The sequence below is a fragment of the Monodon monoceros genome, unplaced genomic scaffold, assembly GCF_005190385.1.
Source record: "Monodon monoceros isolate NGI ecotype Baffin Bay Population unplaced genomic scaffold, NGI_Narwhal_1 Super_Scaffold_18, whole genome shotgun sequence".
Taxonomy (NCBI): domain Eukaryota; kingdom Metazoa; phylum Chordata; class Mammalia; order Artiodactyla; family Monodontidae; genus Monodon; species Monodon monoceros.
The window spans coordinates 146,493,599-146,514,508 of record NW_021703774.1 but is presented as its reverse complement, the minus strand read 5'-3'; the positions used below and the strand labels follow the sequence as shown (position 1 = coordinate 146,514,508).

The following is a 20,910-nucleotide window of genomic DNA, read 5'->3' as shown; positions in this document are numbered from 1 at the left end:
GGTGGTTCTGCCCTAGTTCTATCTCTGGATGTATTTGTCTCTAATAGATGCATTCATTATTATTGGTTGAATCAAATATCAACTGCACCAAGGTACAAATCATGAGAGAGCAAAGTTGTTCTTCCTGACATGAGTGTATCAGAAATTTGGGGGAACATCCCCCAAACATGCTTGTTTTAAAATAATCTATATAGAACTGCCATCCACAGATTCATCTAAATTTTATGAAACACAGGGGACTTCCCTGGCGGTCCAGTGGTTAAGACTTCATGCTTCCACTGCAGGGGGCGTGGGTTCAATCCCTGGTCGGGGAACTAAGATCCCGCATGCCACACAGTGAAGCCAAAAAAAAGAGTAAGTTTTATGAACCACAAAAATGTTCAAACTGAACCACCATGTAAAATAGAACTTTCTTTTAATTGTGGTTCACTTCTGTAAACGTATACTAGGAACCTAATATAAGCCCCTATCTAAGATTCTGGAATTCAACATTCAACAAATATTTATTGAGCATCAGTCCAACACAAGGCAGGCCATCTTGTCAATACTGAGGGTTTAATGATATGCAAAACAGACACAGTTCTCATCCCCTAGTGCAGGGGTCAGCAAACTTTGACCTATGGGTCAAATCCTGCCTGCCTTCCATTTTTGTAAATAAAGTTTTATTGGCACACAGCCATACCTGTTTGTTGACATATTATTGATGGCTGCTTTTGCACTACCAAAGCAGATATGAGTAGTTCTGACAGAGACCATATGGCCCACAAAGGCTAAAATATTTACTCTCTGGCCCTTTATATGAAAAGTTTGCCACCCCAGTGTAGCAGGATCAATGACCTTATTCAAAAAGCGACATAAAAATGGATTAAGAAAGGTCCCTACTTTTAAGGAGCTCACAGTCTAGTAGGGGAGATATGGAGGAAAACAAATAGTCATTTATTTCCAACTTCAAAGGAAGCCCTTTTGGGAGTTCTAGGATTATTTGGATAAACTTCTTCCCTATCCTCACCCTTCATGGTTTTTTGAATTTGATCATATTCCCTCAAGCCTTTGTAATTTTTTAAATAAATTTATTTATTTTTATTTTTGGCTGTGTTGGGTCCTCGTTGCTGTGCGCAGGCTTTCTCTAGTTGCAGTGAGTGGGGGCTACTCTTCATTGCGGTGTGTAGGCTTCTCATTGCGGTGGCTTCTCTTGTTGCAGAACACGGGCTCTAGGCGTGCAGGCTTCCATAGTTGTGTCTCGCAGGCTCAGTAGTTGTGGCTCGTGGGCTCTAGAGCACAGGCTCAGTAGTTGTGGCGCACTGGCTTAGTTGCTCCGCAGCATGTGGGATCTTCCCGGACCAGGGCTCGAACCCGTGTCCCCTGCATTGGCAGGCGGATTCTTAACTACTGCGCCACTAGGGAAGCCCCAAGCCTTTGTAGTTTTAAATTAAATTCCAAATCTTTCTCACATTTCAAGACAACCTTTTACCTTTCCCTTCAAACACCGTTCTTAGACCATTTTAACTGTCCACTGTGAGCGTACACTAGCAATACTACATCTTTGTCAAGGCACAATGACAATAACAACAGATCATGACATCTTATATATGGTTGGCACCCTATAAATATTTGTTGATTAATGAACGAGTCCTTCAGGGATGGGTAAATGAGAGCTTGATAAAAAGAGAAGATATTTTTTGTTCTGTTTTAAATCTCCTTCATGGTGGGGTAAATTATTTGCCATTTCAGTAATGAGACATCATTCTTTTGGCTGGTCCCTTGGGCCAGGCATTTACGCAGAGTCATATGCAATAGCCAACTACCTTGTAGTGACAGTTTGTCCACTTCGTCTCTTAGAAACCTCCCAACCCTGAAAGGTAAACATTTTATAGGTGAGAAAACTGTTCAGGGGACTTCCCTGGTGGTTCTAGTGGTAAAGAATCTGCCTTCCAATGCCGGGGACGCGGGTTTGATCCCAGATTGGGGAACTAAGATCCCACACGCCGCGGGACAACTAAAGCCCGCGCACCACAACTGCTGAGCTCGCGCACCTCAACAAGAGAACCCGTGTGCCGCAAATTACAGAGGCCACGCGCTCCGGTGCCTGCGTACCACAGCTAGAGAGAGAAAACCCGCACGCCACAACTACAGAGAAGCCGCAACGAAAGATCCCGCATGCCTCAACAAAGATCCTGCATGCTGCAACTAAGATCCAACACAGCCAAAACACTAAAAAAATAAAGAAAATAAATATATATATATATATACATATATAAAAAACTGTTCAAGTGACAAGGCTACCAAATTGTGGAGTCAGAATTTAAACCCAGGTCTGTTTTTGTCTTTCCTGTGTAGAGTTATCTTTCTGTATTATCCCTTTCCTCAATTTGGGATCATTTTCGAACCTCAGCTTTGCCAATTTAGAGATTACTTTTTAAAATGCACTCAGAGATAATTGAACTCTGGGTCTCTGGCTAACGTTAGGCATACTTGTAAGACTGGTTAAGAAACCAGAATACTGGGCTTCCCTGGTGGCACAGTGGTTGAGAGTCCACCTGCCGATGCAGGGGACGCAGGTTCGTGCCCCGGTCCGCGAAGATCCCACATGCCGCGGAACGGCTGGGCCCGTGAGCCATGGCCACTGAGCCTGTGCGTCTGGAGCCTGTGCTCCACAACGGGAGAGGCCACAACAGTGAGAGGCCCGCGTACAACAAAAAAATAATAATAATAATTAAAAAAAAAAAAAAAAAAGAAACCAGAATACTTATTTGTTGCTTTTAAACCTTTTTATTGTAAAATATAGCACTCAGGAAGTACACAAAACATAAATATACAGTTTAATGAATTGTTGCAAAGTGACTACCCATGTAACCACCACCCAGGACAAGAAATAGCACATTGCCTGCATACCAGCAGCCCCTGCATACCTCTTTCCCACCATAATCCCATTTCCTTCCATCTTAGCAGGAACCACTAATTTAAGTAATTACTCTCTTGATTTACTTTATAGTTTTACCATCTGTGTATGAATTCCACACAGTATGGTTCAGTTTTGCCTGCTTTTGAATATTTTATAAATATAATCAATCAGTATACACACCTTGTATCTGTCTTCTGATGATCTACTTTGTTTGGAAGATTCATCCATGTTGTGGTGTATAGCCATTGTTCATTCATTTTCTTTGCTGTAGAGTATTCCACTGTGAGGAAATGCCATAATTTATTTATTATTTCTGTGGTTTATGGCCATATTGCCTGTTTCCACGTTGGGTATATCAAGAAGAATGCTGTAGGCTTGCAGAGCTTCAGGCTGAGAGCGGTTCTGCCACCACCAATACTGAGACACTGTACTGAATCCTCTTCCTGGTGCTTAAATGTCCCAATCTGAAGCTTAAGAAGCCACCCTAGATGCACATGTCGTTGGCCAGAACAGTGTTTGCTCCAGTGTTGTCATCTTATTTCATCATTACCAGCGTTACCAAAATGCTGAGCATTGTCTCTAAGACCAATGACCATAGATCTCAGAGGCCTTTAGCTTTCTTGGCCTATGGAGTAGGTGGATAATATATTATGAAACCTATATGCCCTTTCTATTTATAATAAGTTTAAGTTTCATAATCCTGAACCAATCCAATGCACCAAATATTCCAACACTCAGTTTCTTCTTTTCTTTAGTTTCTTTGTTTCTTCTTCTATTCATTATAAAATCCAAATAGAAACCGGTGGGACAGGAGATCAGTGGAAGAAGGGGGATTAACGGGATGATTTTAATCTGGCAAAGGCCACATCATTTAAGGCCAGGCAAGCTGGTGGGATATGTTCTCAGAGTGTTGTGGAAGCCACTGAGAGATTTAAGCAGGAGCGGGGGTCAAGTAGTTCAATTTATGTTTTTAAAAGAACACTTTGGCTGCAGTGTGGAGAACAGATTAGAAGGGAGTAAAAATGGAAGTAGCATGACCAGTGCTACTGCTATGGCCCAGGATAGAGATGATGATGACCTAGCAAGGGTGGTGACGGAAATGACGAAAATGGATTGATGCAAGATGTGTTGTAGAGGTAGAGTGACAGCATGTGCTGAATAGGCTCACTATGGCAAAGGAAGGCTCAAGGATGGCTCTCAGGTCACTGGCCTGAACAAAAGGTTGGATGTTGGCCTCCTTTACTGAAATCAGAAAGATGGAGAGAAGAACGCTTTTGGAGATATAAGCAGAATCAAGGAGTTCCATTTTGACATGTATTGGCATAAAAGTGGTATTTTTAAATCATGAGAATGAACCTAGAGAGAGAATGATTCACTCTCTGGGAAGGCCTAGAATAGTCCAATAATGTTTAGAAGTTGAGTGCACTAGAATAGTCTACAAAATAAACCAAGAAGCAACAGCAGAGGTAAGTGAAAACTAGGAGAGGTGGGTGTCACAGACTCCAAGAGAGGAGAACTTTCTGAGATGGATGGAGTAACTGCTACTAACAGGTCAGTTGTCCACTGGACTTAAATTCTGGCCAGGGAAGGTCAGTAGTGCTCTTGGCACTACTGAAGTAGTGGGAATGAAAGCTGGCTTGGAGTAGACTGGAAAAAAAAAAAAAATGATGGAAACTCTTTAGACCATGCATGTGTAGAAACCCTTAAGTAAATTCCTTTGTCCAGCTGCCGTCTGGCTGGATAGACTTTGGCAAACCCTACTAACACAGAGCAGCTCCAGAGAGGTAACCAGCCACATGACATTGGTATTTGTCAGCTCTTGGGGGACTACACTTTCTTGAAAGCTGCTTATTCTAACTCACATTCACATTCATTCCATGCTTATTTTTGTCACTTTTATTTATTCCCCACCTCTAGATCAAAATGGAACTCAAGCAGGCCCAGCAGAAGTTATTAGACAGCGCCAAGATGTGCTCTTCACTCACGGCTGAGTGGAAGCACTGTCAGCAGAAAATCAAGGAACTGGAGCTGGAAGTACTTAAACAGGCTCAGAGCGTTAAATCACAGAACAACCTACAGGAAAAGCTAGCTCAGGAGAAATCTCGAGTTGCTGTTGCAGAGGAAAAGGTAATTATCCTCACACTTAATAAATAACATGCACTGGATTCTACTACTGAAATCCTGTTTCCCTAAGGATTTTAAAAAATAGATACAGTGCAAACCTGATAGAATTCTAGGGGTTTTTTCACTCTCCCCTGCTTTCCCCTTTTGACGTCACCTGCTCCTATGGTTCCAGTAAATCTTGTGTTTTTGAAGACTACATGAACTCAAAAAGGTAAATTTCATTAAAGCTATAACATGAACTTAAAGAATTGAGACCAAAGGACTTTATATTATTTATAAAGCATATTATTTATACTTTGTATTATTAAGTCAAATTTTAAAGGACTTATTCTCCTCTCATTTGGATTGCCCATTTATTTGATTTTTATTTTGTAACTTTTGGAGGGATGAGTGTTGTGAAATGAACCATTTTGAAATATCGCCCCTGCATTTTAGACTGCCTGACACCAGGTGGCAGTAGTATGTCACACTTGCACGTTTTGATCTGTGGGCTTGAGAGTCAAATCTTACATAAAAAATATTTCATCCAACCACATAAATATAAAACAAACATCAAAATTAGATGATAGCAATATGGCTTAAACTCAAAAACCCAATGTTGAGCTAAAGAAGCCAGCACAAAAGAGTTCATACTATGTAATTTTCCTTATATGAGATTCAAGAATAGACAAAACTAAGCCGTGGTGATAGGATAATGTCTTTATGAGGGGTATGGAAGGGGACATGAGGGAATCTTCTGTGGTGCTGGAAGTATTCTTTATCTTGGTCTGGAAGAGTTGGTTATATAAGTAAAACTTCACTGAGTATGTAAGATATGTGTACTTTATCATATGTATGTTATTACTTTTAAAAAAAGTAATTGGTAAAATTGATAAAGATTAGTAAAATTTTTAAATGTAGACATACTAAATATTGTTACTGGATTTTGTGCAACAGGAATGCATATTCTGACTGCAGCTGGAAGAGTAAACTAGTATAAACACTTCAGAAATCAATTTGGCATTAGATCTAGTTAAGTTAAAGATGTATATACTGCACAACCCAACACTTCTGCTAGGCATAAACACTAGGGAAACTATTCTACTGAGCATATATATCAGTATACGGGAATACAATCATTTTCATAGTGACATTGTTCCAAACAGCAGAAAGTTGCAAACAGCCCAAATGTTCACTGACATGAGATGGAAGAGGTAAACTGCATATTTACACAATAGCATACATACAACAGTGAAAATGAATGAACTCTAGGTACTTGCTGTAGTAATACAATATTGAATAAATACCAAATCACCAAAAACACAGTATGATTCCATTAATATGGTGGTCAACATAGTACAAAATAACAACTGAGTCATACAGAAATACATATTATTAAAAGAAAAAGCAAGAAAATGATTAACACAAAATTCAAGATATTGGTTTTCTCAGGTGAGGAGGGAAGGGGAGTGATCAAAGAGGGTCACAGAGTAGACTTCAAACGTATTGGAAATGTTCTGTTTCTTAAATTGGGTGGTGGGTTCAAAAGTTTGTCATTTGCCCTTGACAGAGAAGCCAATGGAGCAATACTTTCACCTGTGGAATTAAGATTGGCTATCTTTAAGGAAGCATTTGCCCTAGGCAGAACTAAATGGGGCAGCTCAAAGGAACTTGAGCTGGCCTCAGCTAACTGGCTGCCCACTGCCATTGCCCGTGAATCATTCTACATCTTCACCTCTCCTATGGTGAGTGGGCTCTGCAGAGACCTAGGGCTAATGCAGAAAGCCCTTCTCTTAGAAGAGGACTGCCATTCACTGGCATCCACTGAATGTCTGTGGGGAACATGGTGCCAGACCATTGTAAAGGATTTGTTGTTGCATCAGGAATACAATAGAGGGAGAACAGCAATTCCGCTGAGAACTATACATCTGCCAAATATTTACTAAGCACCTACTACATACTAGTCACAATTTTAGGTGACATAAGGGTTTATAAAAAATATGTAAACGAATTAAAGGAGATCTAATAAGAAAATTTTAATGACACTTTTTGTCTAACATGTAAATTCTAAAATAAAATCATATATCTCTCTTTCAAATTCATAAATCTTATTCTTAGTTCTACCAGAGCATTAAAGAATGCACTACTGGGACTTCCCTGGTGATCCAGTGCTAAAGAATCTGCCTTCCAATGCACGGGATGCAGGTTCAATCCCTGGTCGGGGAACTAAGATCTCACATGCCGTGGGGCAGCTAAGCCCACATGCCACAACTACTGATCTCACGCGCCTCAACTAGAGAGCCTGCATGCCACAAACTACAGAGCCCACGCACTCTGGAGCCCGCGTGCCACAACTACAGAGCCCATGCGCCCTGGAGCCCACATGCCACAAGTAGAGAAAACTCACACACCACAACTAGAGAGAAGCCCGAGAGCCACAACAAAATGTCCCGCATGCCTCAACCAAGATCCCGAGTGCTGCCAACTAAGACCCGACGCAGCCAAATAAATAAATATTTTTTAAAAAGAAAAAAGAATGCACTACTGGTGCTAGGCAGTATGCCAATAGGTACTTGGTTTGTAAGAGACTTCTATTTTGTTTTGAGATACTTATTCGTGAATCTAGCCACACCATGGAGAAACTAGACACTCTCACATGTTGCTGTTAGAGGTGTAAATTGGTCTAAAACCTATGGAGACAGTTTGGCATTATCTGTTAAACAAACAAACAAATAATAATAACCTTTGCCCTAGCAAAACACACATCTTATAAGTTATTCTAAAAACATTGTTTGTAATAGTATTGTTTGTAATAGTAAAAGATTGGAATCAACTTAATGTCCATCAGTAGGGGGCTAGTTAAATATATTATGGTATATCCTTACAGTGGAATGGTATGCAGCTGTGAAAGAGAAGACAATTCTATATATTATATATAATATGGAAAAATCACCGAGTGTACTGCTATAAAAAAAGCAAGGTGCATAAGTACATGTAATATACCATCATGTGTGTAAAAAATGTTTGTATGGGGCTTCCCTGGTGGCGCAGTGGCTGAGAGTCCGCCTGCTGATGCAGGGGACACGGGTTCGTGCCCCGGTCCGGGAAGATCCCACATGCCACGGAGCGGCTGTGCCCGTGAGCCATGGCCACTGAGCCTGCGCGTCCGGAGCCTGTGCTCTGCAGCGGGAGAGGCCACGACAGTGAGAGGCCCGCGTACCACAAAAAAGAAAAAAAATTTTGTATGAGGGAGAATAGTATTTATTTAAATATGCATAAATAAATCTCTGGAAGAGTACATAAGAAATTAATACCAGTGATGACCTATTTGGTGGAGGAAACTGGAAGGAAGACAGGATAAGGATGGGAAAGGGACTTGTCACTCTAGCTTAGTTTACCCACATACACTAAATTATATGAATGTATTACATATTGCAAAAATTAAGTAATTTAATTCTAAAATTAAAATAAATCTAGTCACACTCTTTAGCTGAGATTTTTATGTTAGCACTACTGCTTGTGATTTATATGATATTTCCCTAATTGGAAAATAGGTCACACTCAAAGTTTTATGTGTAAACTGTTTTCATTTCAGATTTCGGATCTGCAGCAGAAATTAGAACATGCTCATAGAGTCTGTCTCACAGACACTTGTATTTTGGGGAGGAAGCAATTAGAGGAAAGGATAAAAGAAGCAATAGAAAATGAAGCTAAAATAAAGCAACAATATCAGGAAGAGCAACAGAAGAGGTAAGAGGAGCAAAGACATCATTTTTCCAAGGGCTGAGTTTATGAGCAGCATCAGTTTACCACTGCGTTTCCTCTTTGTCCCCACTGAAGTAAACTCAGGCAAAAACTTCACATATTGATATATACATAGCACACTGCATTCTAATTGCGTATTTTCTTGCTTGTCTTTCATACTAGAGTGTGGAATTCTCAAGGTCAGGGATTATTTCTTGTTCTGGAACACACTTGCTGTACCAGTAAATCTTCTTGAATGAATGGATTGCCTATGAAATATGATACCCTGGGATTTGCTTTTCTAACTCTAACATAATTGGCACAAAATGCACACTAGAATGTGGTTGGTGTTTTGTATTTATCAGCTGATTTTCTTCAAAGAAGATCCAAGTACTTTACAGGCATCTTAATCATTAATAAGCTGCTACTGGGTAGGAACTGTCATGTTTTTTTCTAAAAGTATTTTGATTATTATTAGAATTCTTACTTAAATCATCTTCTTGTATATCCTAAACTTCAGTAACTGATGCTTCTTACTTCTATGGCACTCAGAATGATTCACGTATGTCTTAAGAAAACTATGGTTCTAACTACTGAAAAGATATATAGATATTCACATAAACTGTTAAGCTCAGAAACTTACTTTCAGCTCTAGTTGAAAGCTCTAGCATAGAGCCTGGCACTCAGTAGGTGCTCAGCAAATATGTTATGAATAAATGAATGTTTGAATGAATAATGAATTCACTCAGTTAGGAACGATAGAAAAATACTTGTCTCACTGCCGCTTCTACCAGGATGACACCCTCCTCCTGTTTTAATACAACTAGATCCTGAATAAACTACAATAAGTATACCTTTTAAAGCACTGCTCACAAAGCAAGAGAAAGCTCTAAGGCGAGCATACAATGAGACAAAACAAAAATAATGAATGGTAAACAACCTTATAAGTCAAGGGGCAGATAACACTATCAGCCCCAGGTTTAAGAGAAGCTGAGGTAGTTTGCCACAAGGTAGGACAGCTGAACTAGAGACTCAAATATGAGTTGGGCATCTTGAAGTAGGTAAGGTCTTCCTCAATAGGCAGCTCCCTTGCTTCCTAAGAAAATCCAAATTATCTCTGGGGGAAAGCAACCTCAATTTAGATATTAAAGGACTCCCATGTATTCAGTTTACTCAAATATAAGCTTACAAACAAAAATCACCAAATAACACAAGGAAACTGGTTACCATGAATGAAAGTCAGCAGAAAAAACAAACATCAGATTTATAATCCCCAAGAAGTTCACCAGTTGGAATTAGGAAGACTAGATTTTAAAACAATTGTGTGAAGTTTATGAAGAAACAAAAGATACAATCAAAGAATTGAACAGGAAAAAGGCTATTTAACTTTCCTGAAACCTGGTTTCTAATGTTTGAAGTAGGAATAGTGATACCGGTTCTATACATCTTTTGTGAATATTGGATGAAAAGAAATACATAGAAGAGACCAGAGGGCAGACAGAAGAAGCAAGAAGAACTACGGTCCTGCAGCCTGTGGAACAAAAAACACATTCACAGAAAGATAGACAAAATGAAAAGGCAGAAGGCTATGTACCAGATGAAGGAACAAGATGAAACCCCAGAAAAATAACTAAATGAAGTGGAGAAAGGCAACCTTCCAGAAAAAGAATTCAGAATAATGATACTGAAGATGATCCAGGACCTCGGAAAAAGAATGGAGGCAAAGATCGAGAAGATGCAAGAAATGTGTAACAAAGACCTAGAAGAATTAAAGAACAAACACCTAGAAGAATTAAAAAACAAACAGAGATGAACAATACAATAACTGAAATGAAAAATACACTAGAAGGAATCAGTAGCAGAATAACTGAGGCAGAAGAATGGATAAGTGACCTGGAAGACGGAAGAGTGGAATTCACTGCTGCAGAACAGAATAAAGAAAAAAAAAATGCAAAGAAATGAAGACAGCCTGAGACACCTCTGGAACAACATTAAACACAGCAACATTCACAGTATAAGGGCCCCAGAAGGAGAAGAGAGAGAGAAAGGACCCAAGAAAATATTTGAAGAGATTATAGTCAAAAACTTCCATAACATGGGAAAGGAAATAGCTACCCAAGTCTAGCAAACACAGAGAGTCCCAGGCAGGATAAACCCAAGGAGAAACATGCTGAGACACTTAGTAATCAAATTGACAAAAATTAAAGACAAAGAAAAATTATTGGAAGCAACAAGGGAAAAACGACAAATAACATACAAGTGAACTCCCAAAAGGTTAACAGCTGATTTCTCAGCAGCAACTCTACAAGCCAGAAGGGAGTGGCACAATATATTTAAAGTGATGAAAGGGAAGAACCTATAACCAAGATTACTCTACCCAGCAAGGATCTCATTCAGATTCAACAGAGAAATCAAAAGCTTTACAGACAAGCAAAAGCTAAGAGAATTCAGCACCACCAAACCAGCTCTACAACAAATGCTAAAGGAACTTCTCTAAGTGGGAAACATAAGAGAAGAAAAGGACCTACAAAAAAAAAAAAAAAAAACCATAACAATTAAGAAAATGGTGCTAGGAACATACATATCAATAATTACCTTAAACATGAATGGATTAAATGCTCCAACCAAAAGACACAGGCTCGCTGAATGGGTACAAAAACAAGACCCGTATATATGCTGTCTACAAGAGAACCACTTCAGACCTAGGAACATATACAGACTGAAAGTGAGGGGATGGAAAAAGATATTCCATGCAAATGGAAATCAAAAGAAAGCTGGAGTAGCAATACTCATATCATATAAAATAGACTTTAAAATAAAAAATGTTACAAGAGACAAGGGAGGACACTACATAATGATCAAGGGATCAATCCAAGAAGAAGATATAACAATTATGAATATATATGCACCCAACATAGGAGCACCTCAATACATAAAGCAACTGCTAACAGCTATAAAAGAGGAAATCGACAGTAACACAATAATAGTGGGGGGCTTTAACACCTCACTTACACCAATGGATGGATCACCCAGACAGAAAATTAATAAGGAAACACGAGCTTTAAGTGACACAATAGACCAGATAGATTTAATTGATATTTATAGGACATTCCACCCAAAAACAGCAGATTACAGTTTCTTCTCAAGTGCACATGGAACATTCTCCAGGAAAGGTCATATCTTGGGTCACAAATGAAGCCTTGGTAAATTTAAGAAAATTGAAATCGTATCAAGCATCTTTTCTGACCACAATGCTGTGAGATTAGAAATCAGTTACAGGGGAAAAAAGAAACATAAAAAACACAAACACATGGAGGCTAAACAATACACTGCTTAATAACCAAGAGGTCACTGAAGAAATCAAAGGGGAAATCAAAAAATACTTAGAGAGAAATTACAACAAAAACGCAATGATCCAAAACCTATGGGATGCAGCAAAAACAGTTCTAAGCGGGAAGTTTATAGCAATACAAGCCTACCTCAAGAAACAAGAAAAATCTCAAATAAACAATCTAACCTTATGCCTAAAGGAAATAGTGAAAGAAAAACAAACAAAACCCAAAGTTAGCAGAAGGAAAGAAGTCATAACGATCAGATCAGAAATAAATGAAAAAGAAAGGAAGGAAACAATAGCAAAGATCAATAAAACTAAAATTGGTTCTTTGAGAAGATAAACAAAATTGATAAACCTTTAGCCAGACTCATCAAGAAAGGGAGAAGACTCAAATCAATAGAATTAATAATGAAAAAGGAGAAGTAACAACTCACACTGCACAAATACCCAGAATCATGAGAGATTACTGCAAGCAACTATATGCCAATAAAATGGACAACCAGGAAGAAATGGACAAATTTTTAGAAAAGCACAACCTTCTGAGATGGAACCAGACCAATCACAGGCATTGAAATTGAGACTGTGATTAAATATCTTCCAACAAACAAAAGCCCAGGATCAGACGGCTTCACAGGCTAATTCTATCAAACATTTAGAGAAGAGCTAACACCTGTCCTTCACCAACTCTTCCAAAATATAGCAGAGGGAAGAACACTCCCAAACTCATTCTATGAGGCCACCATCACCCGGATACCTAAACCAGACAAAGCTGTCACAAAGAAAGAAAACTACAGGCCAATATCACTGATGAACATAGATGCAAAAATCCTCAACAAAATACTAGCAAAGAGAATCCAACAACACATTAAAAGTATCGTACACCATGATCAAGTGGGGTTTATCCCAGGAATGCAAGGATTCTTCAATATATGCCAATCAATGAATGTGATAAACCATATTAACAAACTGAAGGAGAAAAACCATATGATCATCTCAACAGATGCAGAAAAAGCTTTCAACAAAATTCAACACCAATTTATGATAAAAACCTTCCAGAAAGTAGGCATAAAGGGAACTTACTGCAACATAGTAAAGGCCATATATGACAAACCCACAGCCAACATCGTTCTCAATGGTGAAAAACTGAAACCATTTCCACTAAGATCAGGAAGAAGACAGGGTTGCTCACTCTCACCTCTGTTATTCAACATAGTTTTGGAAATTTTAGCCACAGCAATCAGAGAAGAACAAGAAATAAAAGGAATCAAAATCGGAAAAGAAGAAGTAAAGCTGTCACTGTTTGCAGATGACATGATACTATACATAGAGAATCCTAAAGACACTACTAAAAAATGACTAGAGCTAATCAATGAATTTGGTAAAGTAGCAGGATACAAAATTAATGCATAGAAACCTGTTGCATTCCTATACACTAACGATGAAAAATCTGAAAGAGAAATTAAGGAAACAATCCCATTTACCATTACAACAAAAAGAATAAAATACCTAGGAATAAACCTACCTAAGGGCACAAAAGACCTGTATGCAGAAAACTATAAGACACTGATGAAAGAAATTAAAGATGATACAGGGCTTCCCTGGTGGTGCAGTGGTTGAGAGTCCGCCTGCCGATGCAGGGGACCCGGGTTCGTGCCACGGTCCGGGAAGATCCCACATGCAGCGGAGCGGCTGGGCCCATGAGCCATGGCCGCTGAGCCTGCGCGTCCGGAGCCTGTGCTCCACGACGGGAGAGGCCACAACAGTGAGAGGCCCGCATACTGCAAAAAAAAAAAAAAAAAGACACATGCACCCCAGTGTTCATTGCAGCACTATTTACAATAGCCAGGTCAGGGATGTACCCTAAATACCCATCGACAGATGGATGGATAAAGATGTGGTACATATATACAATGGAATATTACTCAGCCATAACAAGGAACAAAATTGGGTCATTTGTAGAGACGTGGTTGGATCTAGAGACTGTCATACAGAGTGAAGTAAGTCAGAAAGAGAAAAACAAATACCATATATTAATGCATATATGTGGAACCTAGAAAAATGGTACAGATGGACCGGTTTGCAGGGCAGAAATAGAGACACAGATGTAGAGAACAAACATATGGAGACCAAGGGGGGAAAGTGGTGGGAAGTGGTGGTGTGATGAATTGGGAGATTGGGATTGACATATATACACTAATATGTATAAAATGGATAACTAATAAGAAAAGAAAAAGAAATATGTAGAAGAAATATGTGAACTAAGTATAGGAAAATGAAATATGGAGGGAAGTTGTTTTCCACAACAAAGGAGACTATCTAGTACACATTGCTTTGTAACCTGAAGAAAGCAACCCCAATTTAGATATTTATGTTGTAATCTACTTTTTTCACTTAAAATAGTATAATCTGTTTACCTGCCATTAAATCTTCTTCTAGAACATTATTTTAATAACATGCCATAATTTATTTACTCAGTCCTTTATTGTTGGACATCTACATTTTTCTCAGTTTCTTGCTATAGGAAAGAGTAACATAATATATACCTCCTAGCCAAATTTTTACGCATATCCTTTATTTCCTTGGGATAAATTCCAGCAAGTATAATTATAATATAACTGCCTATCATAAAATTTCAAATATTGAAGAGCTATATAAAATAAAAGGCATACGTTCTTCAGAATTTTACCCTTCAGCAATAACCACTTTAAGTGGTTGCTATGTATTTCTCATATGTTTTTCTATGTTTATGCATATATTTTTTATTCTAGTTTTATTTTCTTTTAAGTTGAATCATTTTACTCTATTGCTTTGGAATTTGCATTTTTAACCTAACAATATAACATGGACATCTTATTAGCCACTTAGTAGCTGCATCACCTTGGGCAAGTTTCTTATCCTCTGTGCCTGTCCACGCCTACCTCATAGCATCAGTGTGTGGATTGGATGAGTTATAGCAGTTGGCTTGTATCAGTGTCTGGCACATACTAAGCACTTGTATCAGTCAGGTTCAAACAAAGAAGTAAAACCAGTAGGAGTCATATATATTTATCAATAATAAAAGATTTGTTACAGAGAGCCGGTCTTATACAGTTGTGGGAACAGGTTACACAGTCTGTAAGCCTGTCATCTTTGTTTCTTATGCTGGAACTCAAAGTCCTCAGGGCAACCAGTCAGGAAGTGAAAATGGATATAAAGTGAGGGAGAGCTGGAACCCATGAGCACAAGCTGAACCGCAGAGGCTGGCCTGGAACCCAGGTCAGTTTCACTACCTCCAACCTTGATAAAGTAGGGAGAAGCTGGTCCCCCTCATCAAGGAGCTGCAAAGACCTGGCCCAGGAGATCGAGAAGATGAAGGAGGATGAGAGGGGAGGTGGAGCAGTTGCAGACCCAGCTGTCACCTCACGCACGGTGAGCAGCAGATAAGCATCAACAGTATGAGCTGCAGAAGCACCTGCTCTCACTTTCCAAGTGTAAAACTGCTTCACTTCCACCCTCCAAATCTTGAGCAAATAGATCTCTTGTAGCCCACTCTAACCAGAAACATACATGGAAGGAATTCCTACCCAAGTTGACACATTTTACAAAGCCACTACTACCGAGGTGTTATTATTGTTGTTATTTCTATATTCGATGTTACTGTTGTCAAAATCATCATCTTCTTCTCTTCAGCGAAGTGGAATATTCATTTTGGCTAGAAAAAAAATGTTTGCGGATAAGGGAAGTGGCAAAAAAAAAGAGGCTAGAAAGGTAAGGTAGGCTTGGTCATGCTGAGCCTAACTAGCCACATTATGGAGTTTGGACTTGTTTATGGGTGAGATTGGTCTATAGTTTTCCTTTCTTGTGTCTTTATCTGGTTTTGCTCTTAGGGTATGCCGGCCTCATAGAATTAGTTAGGAAGTGTCCCCTCTTCTTCAATTTTTCTGGAAGAGATTGTAGAGAATTGGTATCATTTCTTCCTTAAATATTTGGTAGAATCCGGGCCTAGTGCTTTATTTTTTGGAAGGCTATTAAGTATTGATTCAATTTCTGTAATAGATATAGGCCAGTTCAGATTATCTATTTCTCCTTGTGTAAATTTCAGTAGATTGCATCTTTCAAGGAATTGGTCCATTTTATCTGTTATCCAATTTGTGGGCATAGACTTGTTCATACTATCCCTCTATTGTCCTTTTAATGTCCATAGGATCAGTAGTGATGATGATGATCCTGCTTTCATTTCTGATATTAGTGATTTATGTCTTCTCCAGCCTGCCTGGCTAGAGGTTTATCAATTTTATTGAGTTTTTCAAAGAACCAGCTTTGGTTTTCTGGTTTTTCTCTACTGTTTTCCTGTTTTCAGTTTTATTGATTTCTCCTCTAATCTTTATTATTTCTTTTCTTCTGCTTTATTTAGGCTTATATTAGTCTTCTTTCGCTAGTTTCCTAAAGTAGAAGCTTAGATTATTGATTTTCAATCTTTCTTCTTTTATAATATTTGCATTTAACGCTATAAGTTTCTCTCCAAGCACTGCTTTTGCCAGATCCCACAAATTTTGTAAGTTGCATTTTCATTTTCATGTAAACTACATGTACTTTAAAATAATTTTAAGATTTGTCTTTAACACACGTATTGTTTAGATAGAAGTATGTTTGTTTAATCTCCAAATATTTTGTGATTTTCCACCTTTCTTTTATGGATTTATAGTTTCATAATATTTTAAACAGTTGTATAGCATTTTGTTACATAGATATATCACAATTTATATTAAATGTTTTTTAGACTTTTTGCTGTTATAAAATAATTTTTTTAATATTTTATTTATTTATTTGGTTGCGCTGGGTCTTGGTTGCAGCAGGCGGGCTCCTTAGTTGCAGCTTGCCAGCTTCTTAGTTGTGGCATGCAAACTCTTAGTTGCAGCATGCATGTGGGATCTAGTTCCCTGACCAGGGATCAAACCCGGACCCCCTGCATTGGGAGCATGGAGACTTAACCACTGTGCCACCAGGGAAGTCCCTAAAATAATTTTATAATTAATATCCTGACACATAAGACTTTGTAACTATAATGAAGTATGAGAAGTGTTATACTAAGGGAGGTTTAGGATGCTCAGATAACACATAGCAGGGAGACCTAACTTGGTCTAGGAAGCTCGAGAAAGCCTTCCTCAAAGAAAGCTACTTAAGCTGAGAGTCAAGTAGTTGTTATGGGAAAACTAAGTGGAAAATATCAGGCAAAGGAAGGCCTGGAAGAGGAGGATAGCGAAAAGGTTGGAGTTGCAGAGGAGGAATAAGTGTGGAGAATGACTTGTTTCAGGAAGTGAAAAAGTGCATTTTGCCTGGAACAAAATGTTTGAGGGTAGAGGAAGTGGCAAGAAAATGAGGCTAGAAAGGTAAGCTAGCTAACAAACCATATTAAAGGAATTCCCCCACTGCTGAGAGCCCGGCTGGGTTCAGTCCTTGGTTGGGGAAATAAGATCCCGAAGTCCAAAAAAAGAATTTTTACTTTATCTTAAGAGTAAAGGAGAATGCTACAGCAGTGTTAACACGTGTGCATTAGTATCAATAGTGTTTGTAACTAACAACCCTATATTAAAGCAAGAAAATGATGGGATTCAACTCATAAAGCACTCAGAACAAGTACAAAGAATATAGAATCCCCGGGACTTCCCTGAGGGTCCAGTGGCTAAGACTCCTCGCTTCCACTGCAGGGGACATGGGTTTGATCCCTGGGTGTGGCCAAAAAAAAAAAAAGAAAGAAAGAATAAAGAATTTGGAATTAGAGCCCTACCTCCAACTTTTCCTAGCCGTGTGACCTGGAGCAAGTTAATTAAACCTCTCTGTGCCACAACTTCCTCTGGTAAATAAGGAAAATTATTTATTCTTCATAGGGTGGTTTTCAGGATTGAGAGAGAAAACTAAGAAAAGCTTCTGTCACAAAGGAGTTTCCCTTGATGTTGGTCCCTTTATCTTACGGACACCTACCTTACCTCAGTGAACCAAAAAAAAATCCCCTGTGCCCAGTATAACAATTTTAGGTCGAAGAGTTTGTTTTGCAGAGCTTTGCAATTCACAGTGTGGTTTAATGTACATTAACTGCCCTCAGGAAACTCCTAGATCAGAATATGAATGAGCTACAAAAGCAAGTGAAAATCTTAAAGGATAAAGAGAATCAACTGGAAATGACCAGTTCTCAGCAACAATCCAGAATTCAGCAACAAGAGGCCCAACTTAAACAACTGGAAAATGAAAAAAGAAAATCTGATGAGGTAAGAAAGCAAATAGGTATGCTTCTCAGTTTCCCTATTCCCTTAGACCTAATTGACAGCTAATAAGAGCTAATAATTATTGAATGCCTAGCACTTTACCCATTAAGTTTAGTCAGGATTCAGTCAGGAAAGCAGAATCTACTCTAGGTATTGCAAGCAAGAAGGAATTTAACACGGGGAAGAAGATGCTTACAGAACTGTTGGAAGGGAGAGGTAGGGGTGAGTAGAAGGTTGCCAGCTTTCAATAAATCCAGAAGTTCAGAAATCACAGGGAAACCAACTCCTGCAGCACCGAAGTGGGAGATTTACAGGAACTCTCCCTGAAGCCCTAACAAAAGTCTCATCTGCTGTCTTCCCATTCATCTACCTGGTAGTGTTACCCAGATACTGGATTTGCCTCGTGGTAGGTGTTAAGCCAAAAGATACAGCCAAGCCAAAGAACAGGAGAAGGAAGGATTTGTTACTTGCAGCAAGTAAGAACACCAGGGCTCTCTCCCAAAGCAGTGTCTCCTTGAACAGCAAAATTGGGGAAGTTTTAAGCTAAGGGTACGTGCATATTCATGAAGGAGCTTGAGCAGAGGAGAATTCAGCATAGAATTGGGGCAACGGTCCATAGAGTCCAAGCTTTAGTTGATTGAAGTCATGAGGGTCAACATCATCATGCTGTCCTCCTCCTAGGTGGGGGTCTTACTTCCTGTAGAACTCAAAGACGTGTATCAGATTGTTATGTATATCCCTTGAGGAGGAACTAGGACTAGATTTATCACTGAACTATTGTTTCTTGACTGCTTTTCCTTTGTTCTTACATTCCCTCACTTCCATTTAGATCATTAATTACTGAGACCTGTTCAAGGGCAAGCATCGTGGCCAGGCTTAGATCACAAAATGGATTAGGCCAAAAATGGCTTCTGTCAAGAAAGCCATGCCTGGTTCTTTCTCCAGGGACCCCCTACCATATCTGCTTCGAGTAGTGCTAGAGGAGAACAGTGGCTTTTCCAATGCTTTCCCCCATGCTTTCCAAACTGTGTGCAGCTGCCTTTCATTTGCAGAAACCAAACTGGAACTCTGCTGCCAAGGGAGTTTGGGAAATGTTTTCAGACTTCCAACCTTGCAGCATAGGGGACAGCTTAGAAAAATAGGGACCCTGGTAGCAATGTCACAGTCCACTTTGTATAATCAGCTTCCAAACGAACCCTTTTACCCAATATTTAACCTTTTAAACAATAGAAAGAATAGTATGCTTGAAAAGCAAGAAGAACTACAATTCTCCAGGCTGTGGAAGGAAAACCACATTCACAGAAAGATAGACAAAATGAAAAGGCAGAGGACTTTATACCAGATGAAGGAACAAGATGAAACCCCAGAAAAACAACTAAATGAAGTGGAGATAGGCAACCTTCCAGAAAAAGAATTCAGAATAATGATAGTGAAGATGATCCAAGACCTCAGAAAAAGAATGGAGGCAAAGATCGAGAAGATGCAAGAAATGTTTAACAAAGACCTAAAGAATTAAAAAACAAACACCTAGAAGAATTAAAGCACAAACAGAGATGAACAATACAATAACTGAAATGAAAAATACGCTAGAAGGAATCAATAGCAGAATAACTGAGGCAGAAGAATGGATAAGTGACCAGGAAGACAGAATGGTGGAATTCACTGCTATGGAACAAAATAAAGAAAAAAGAATGAAAAGAAATGAATACAGCCTGAGAGACCTCTGGGACAACATTAAATGCAACAACATTCACATTATAGGAGTCTCAGAAGGGGAAGAGAGGAGAAAGGACTCGAGAAAATATTTGAAGAGATTGTAGTCAAAAACTTCCATAACATGGGAAAGGAAATAGCTACCCAAGTCCAGCAAACACAAAGAGTCCCAGTCAGGGTAAACCCAAGGAGAAACACAACGAGACACATAGTAATCAAATTGACAAAAATAAAAGACAAAGAAAAATTATTGGAAGCAACAAGGGAAAAACGACAAATAACATACAAGGGAACTCCCATAAGGTTAACAGCTGATTTCTCAGCAGAAACTCTACAAGCCAGAAGGGAGTGGCATGATATATTTAAAGTGGTGAAAGGGAAGAACCTATGACCAAGATTACTCTACCCAGCAAGGATCTCATTCAGATTCAACAGAGAAATCAAAAGCTTTACAGACAAGCAAAAGCTAAGAGAATTCAGCACCACCGAACCAGCTCTACAACAAATGCTAAAGGAACTTCTCTAAGTGGGAAACATAAGAGAAGAAAAGGACCTACAAAAAAAACCCCATAACAATTAAGAAAATGGTACTAGGAACATACATATCAATAATTACCTTAAACGTGAATGGATTAAATGCTCCAACCAAAAGACACAGGCTCGCTGAATGGATACAAAAACAAGACCCATATATATGCTGTCTACAAGAGACCCACTTCAGACCTAGGGACACATACAGACTGAAAGTGAGGGGATGGAAAAAGATATTCCATGCAAATGGAAATCAAAAGAAAGCTGGAGTAGGAATACTTATATCAGATACGGTAGACTTTAAAATAAAGAATGTTACAAGGGACAAGGAAGGACACTAC

The 20,910-nt window shown here is 38.9% G+C and overlaps 1 protein-coding gene across 3 annotated transcripts in view; it reads left to right on the top strand.

Annotated features, from left to right (window-relative positions):
* The window catches only part of CCDC30 (coiled-coil domain containing 30), a 169,267-nt gene that overhangs the window by 116,186 nt on the left and 32,171 nt on the right, over positions 1–20,910 (top strand). For all 3 annotated transcript variants that reach the window (XM_029230822.1, XM_029230821.1, XM_029230824.1), the window contains 3 exons: positions 4,820–5,029; positions 8,601–8,755; positions 18,166–18,328. In XM_029230822.1, coding sequence (XP_029086655.1) covers positions 4,820–5,029; positions 8,601–8,755; positions 18,166–18,328 — 528 coding nt within the window. The remainder of the gene's footprint in view (positions 1–4,819; positions 5,030–8,600; positions 8,756–18,165; positions 18,329–20,910) is intronic.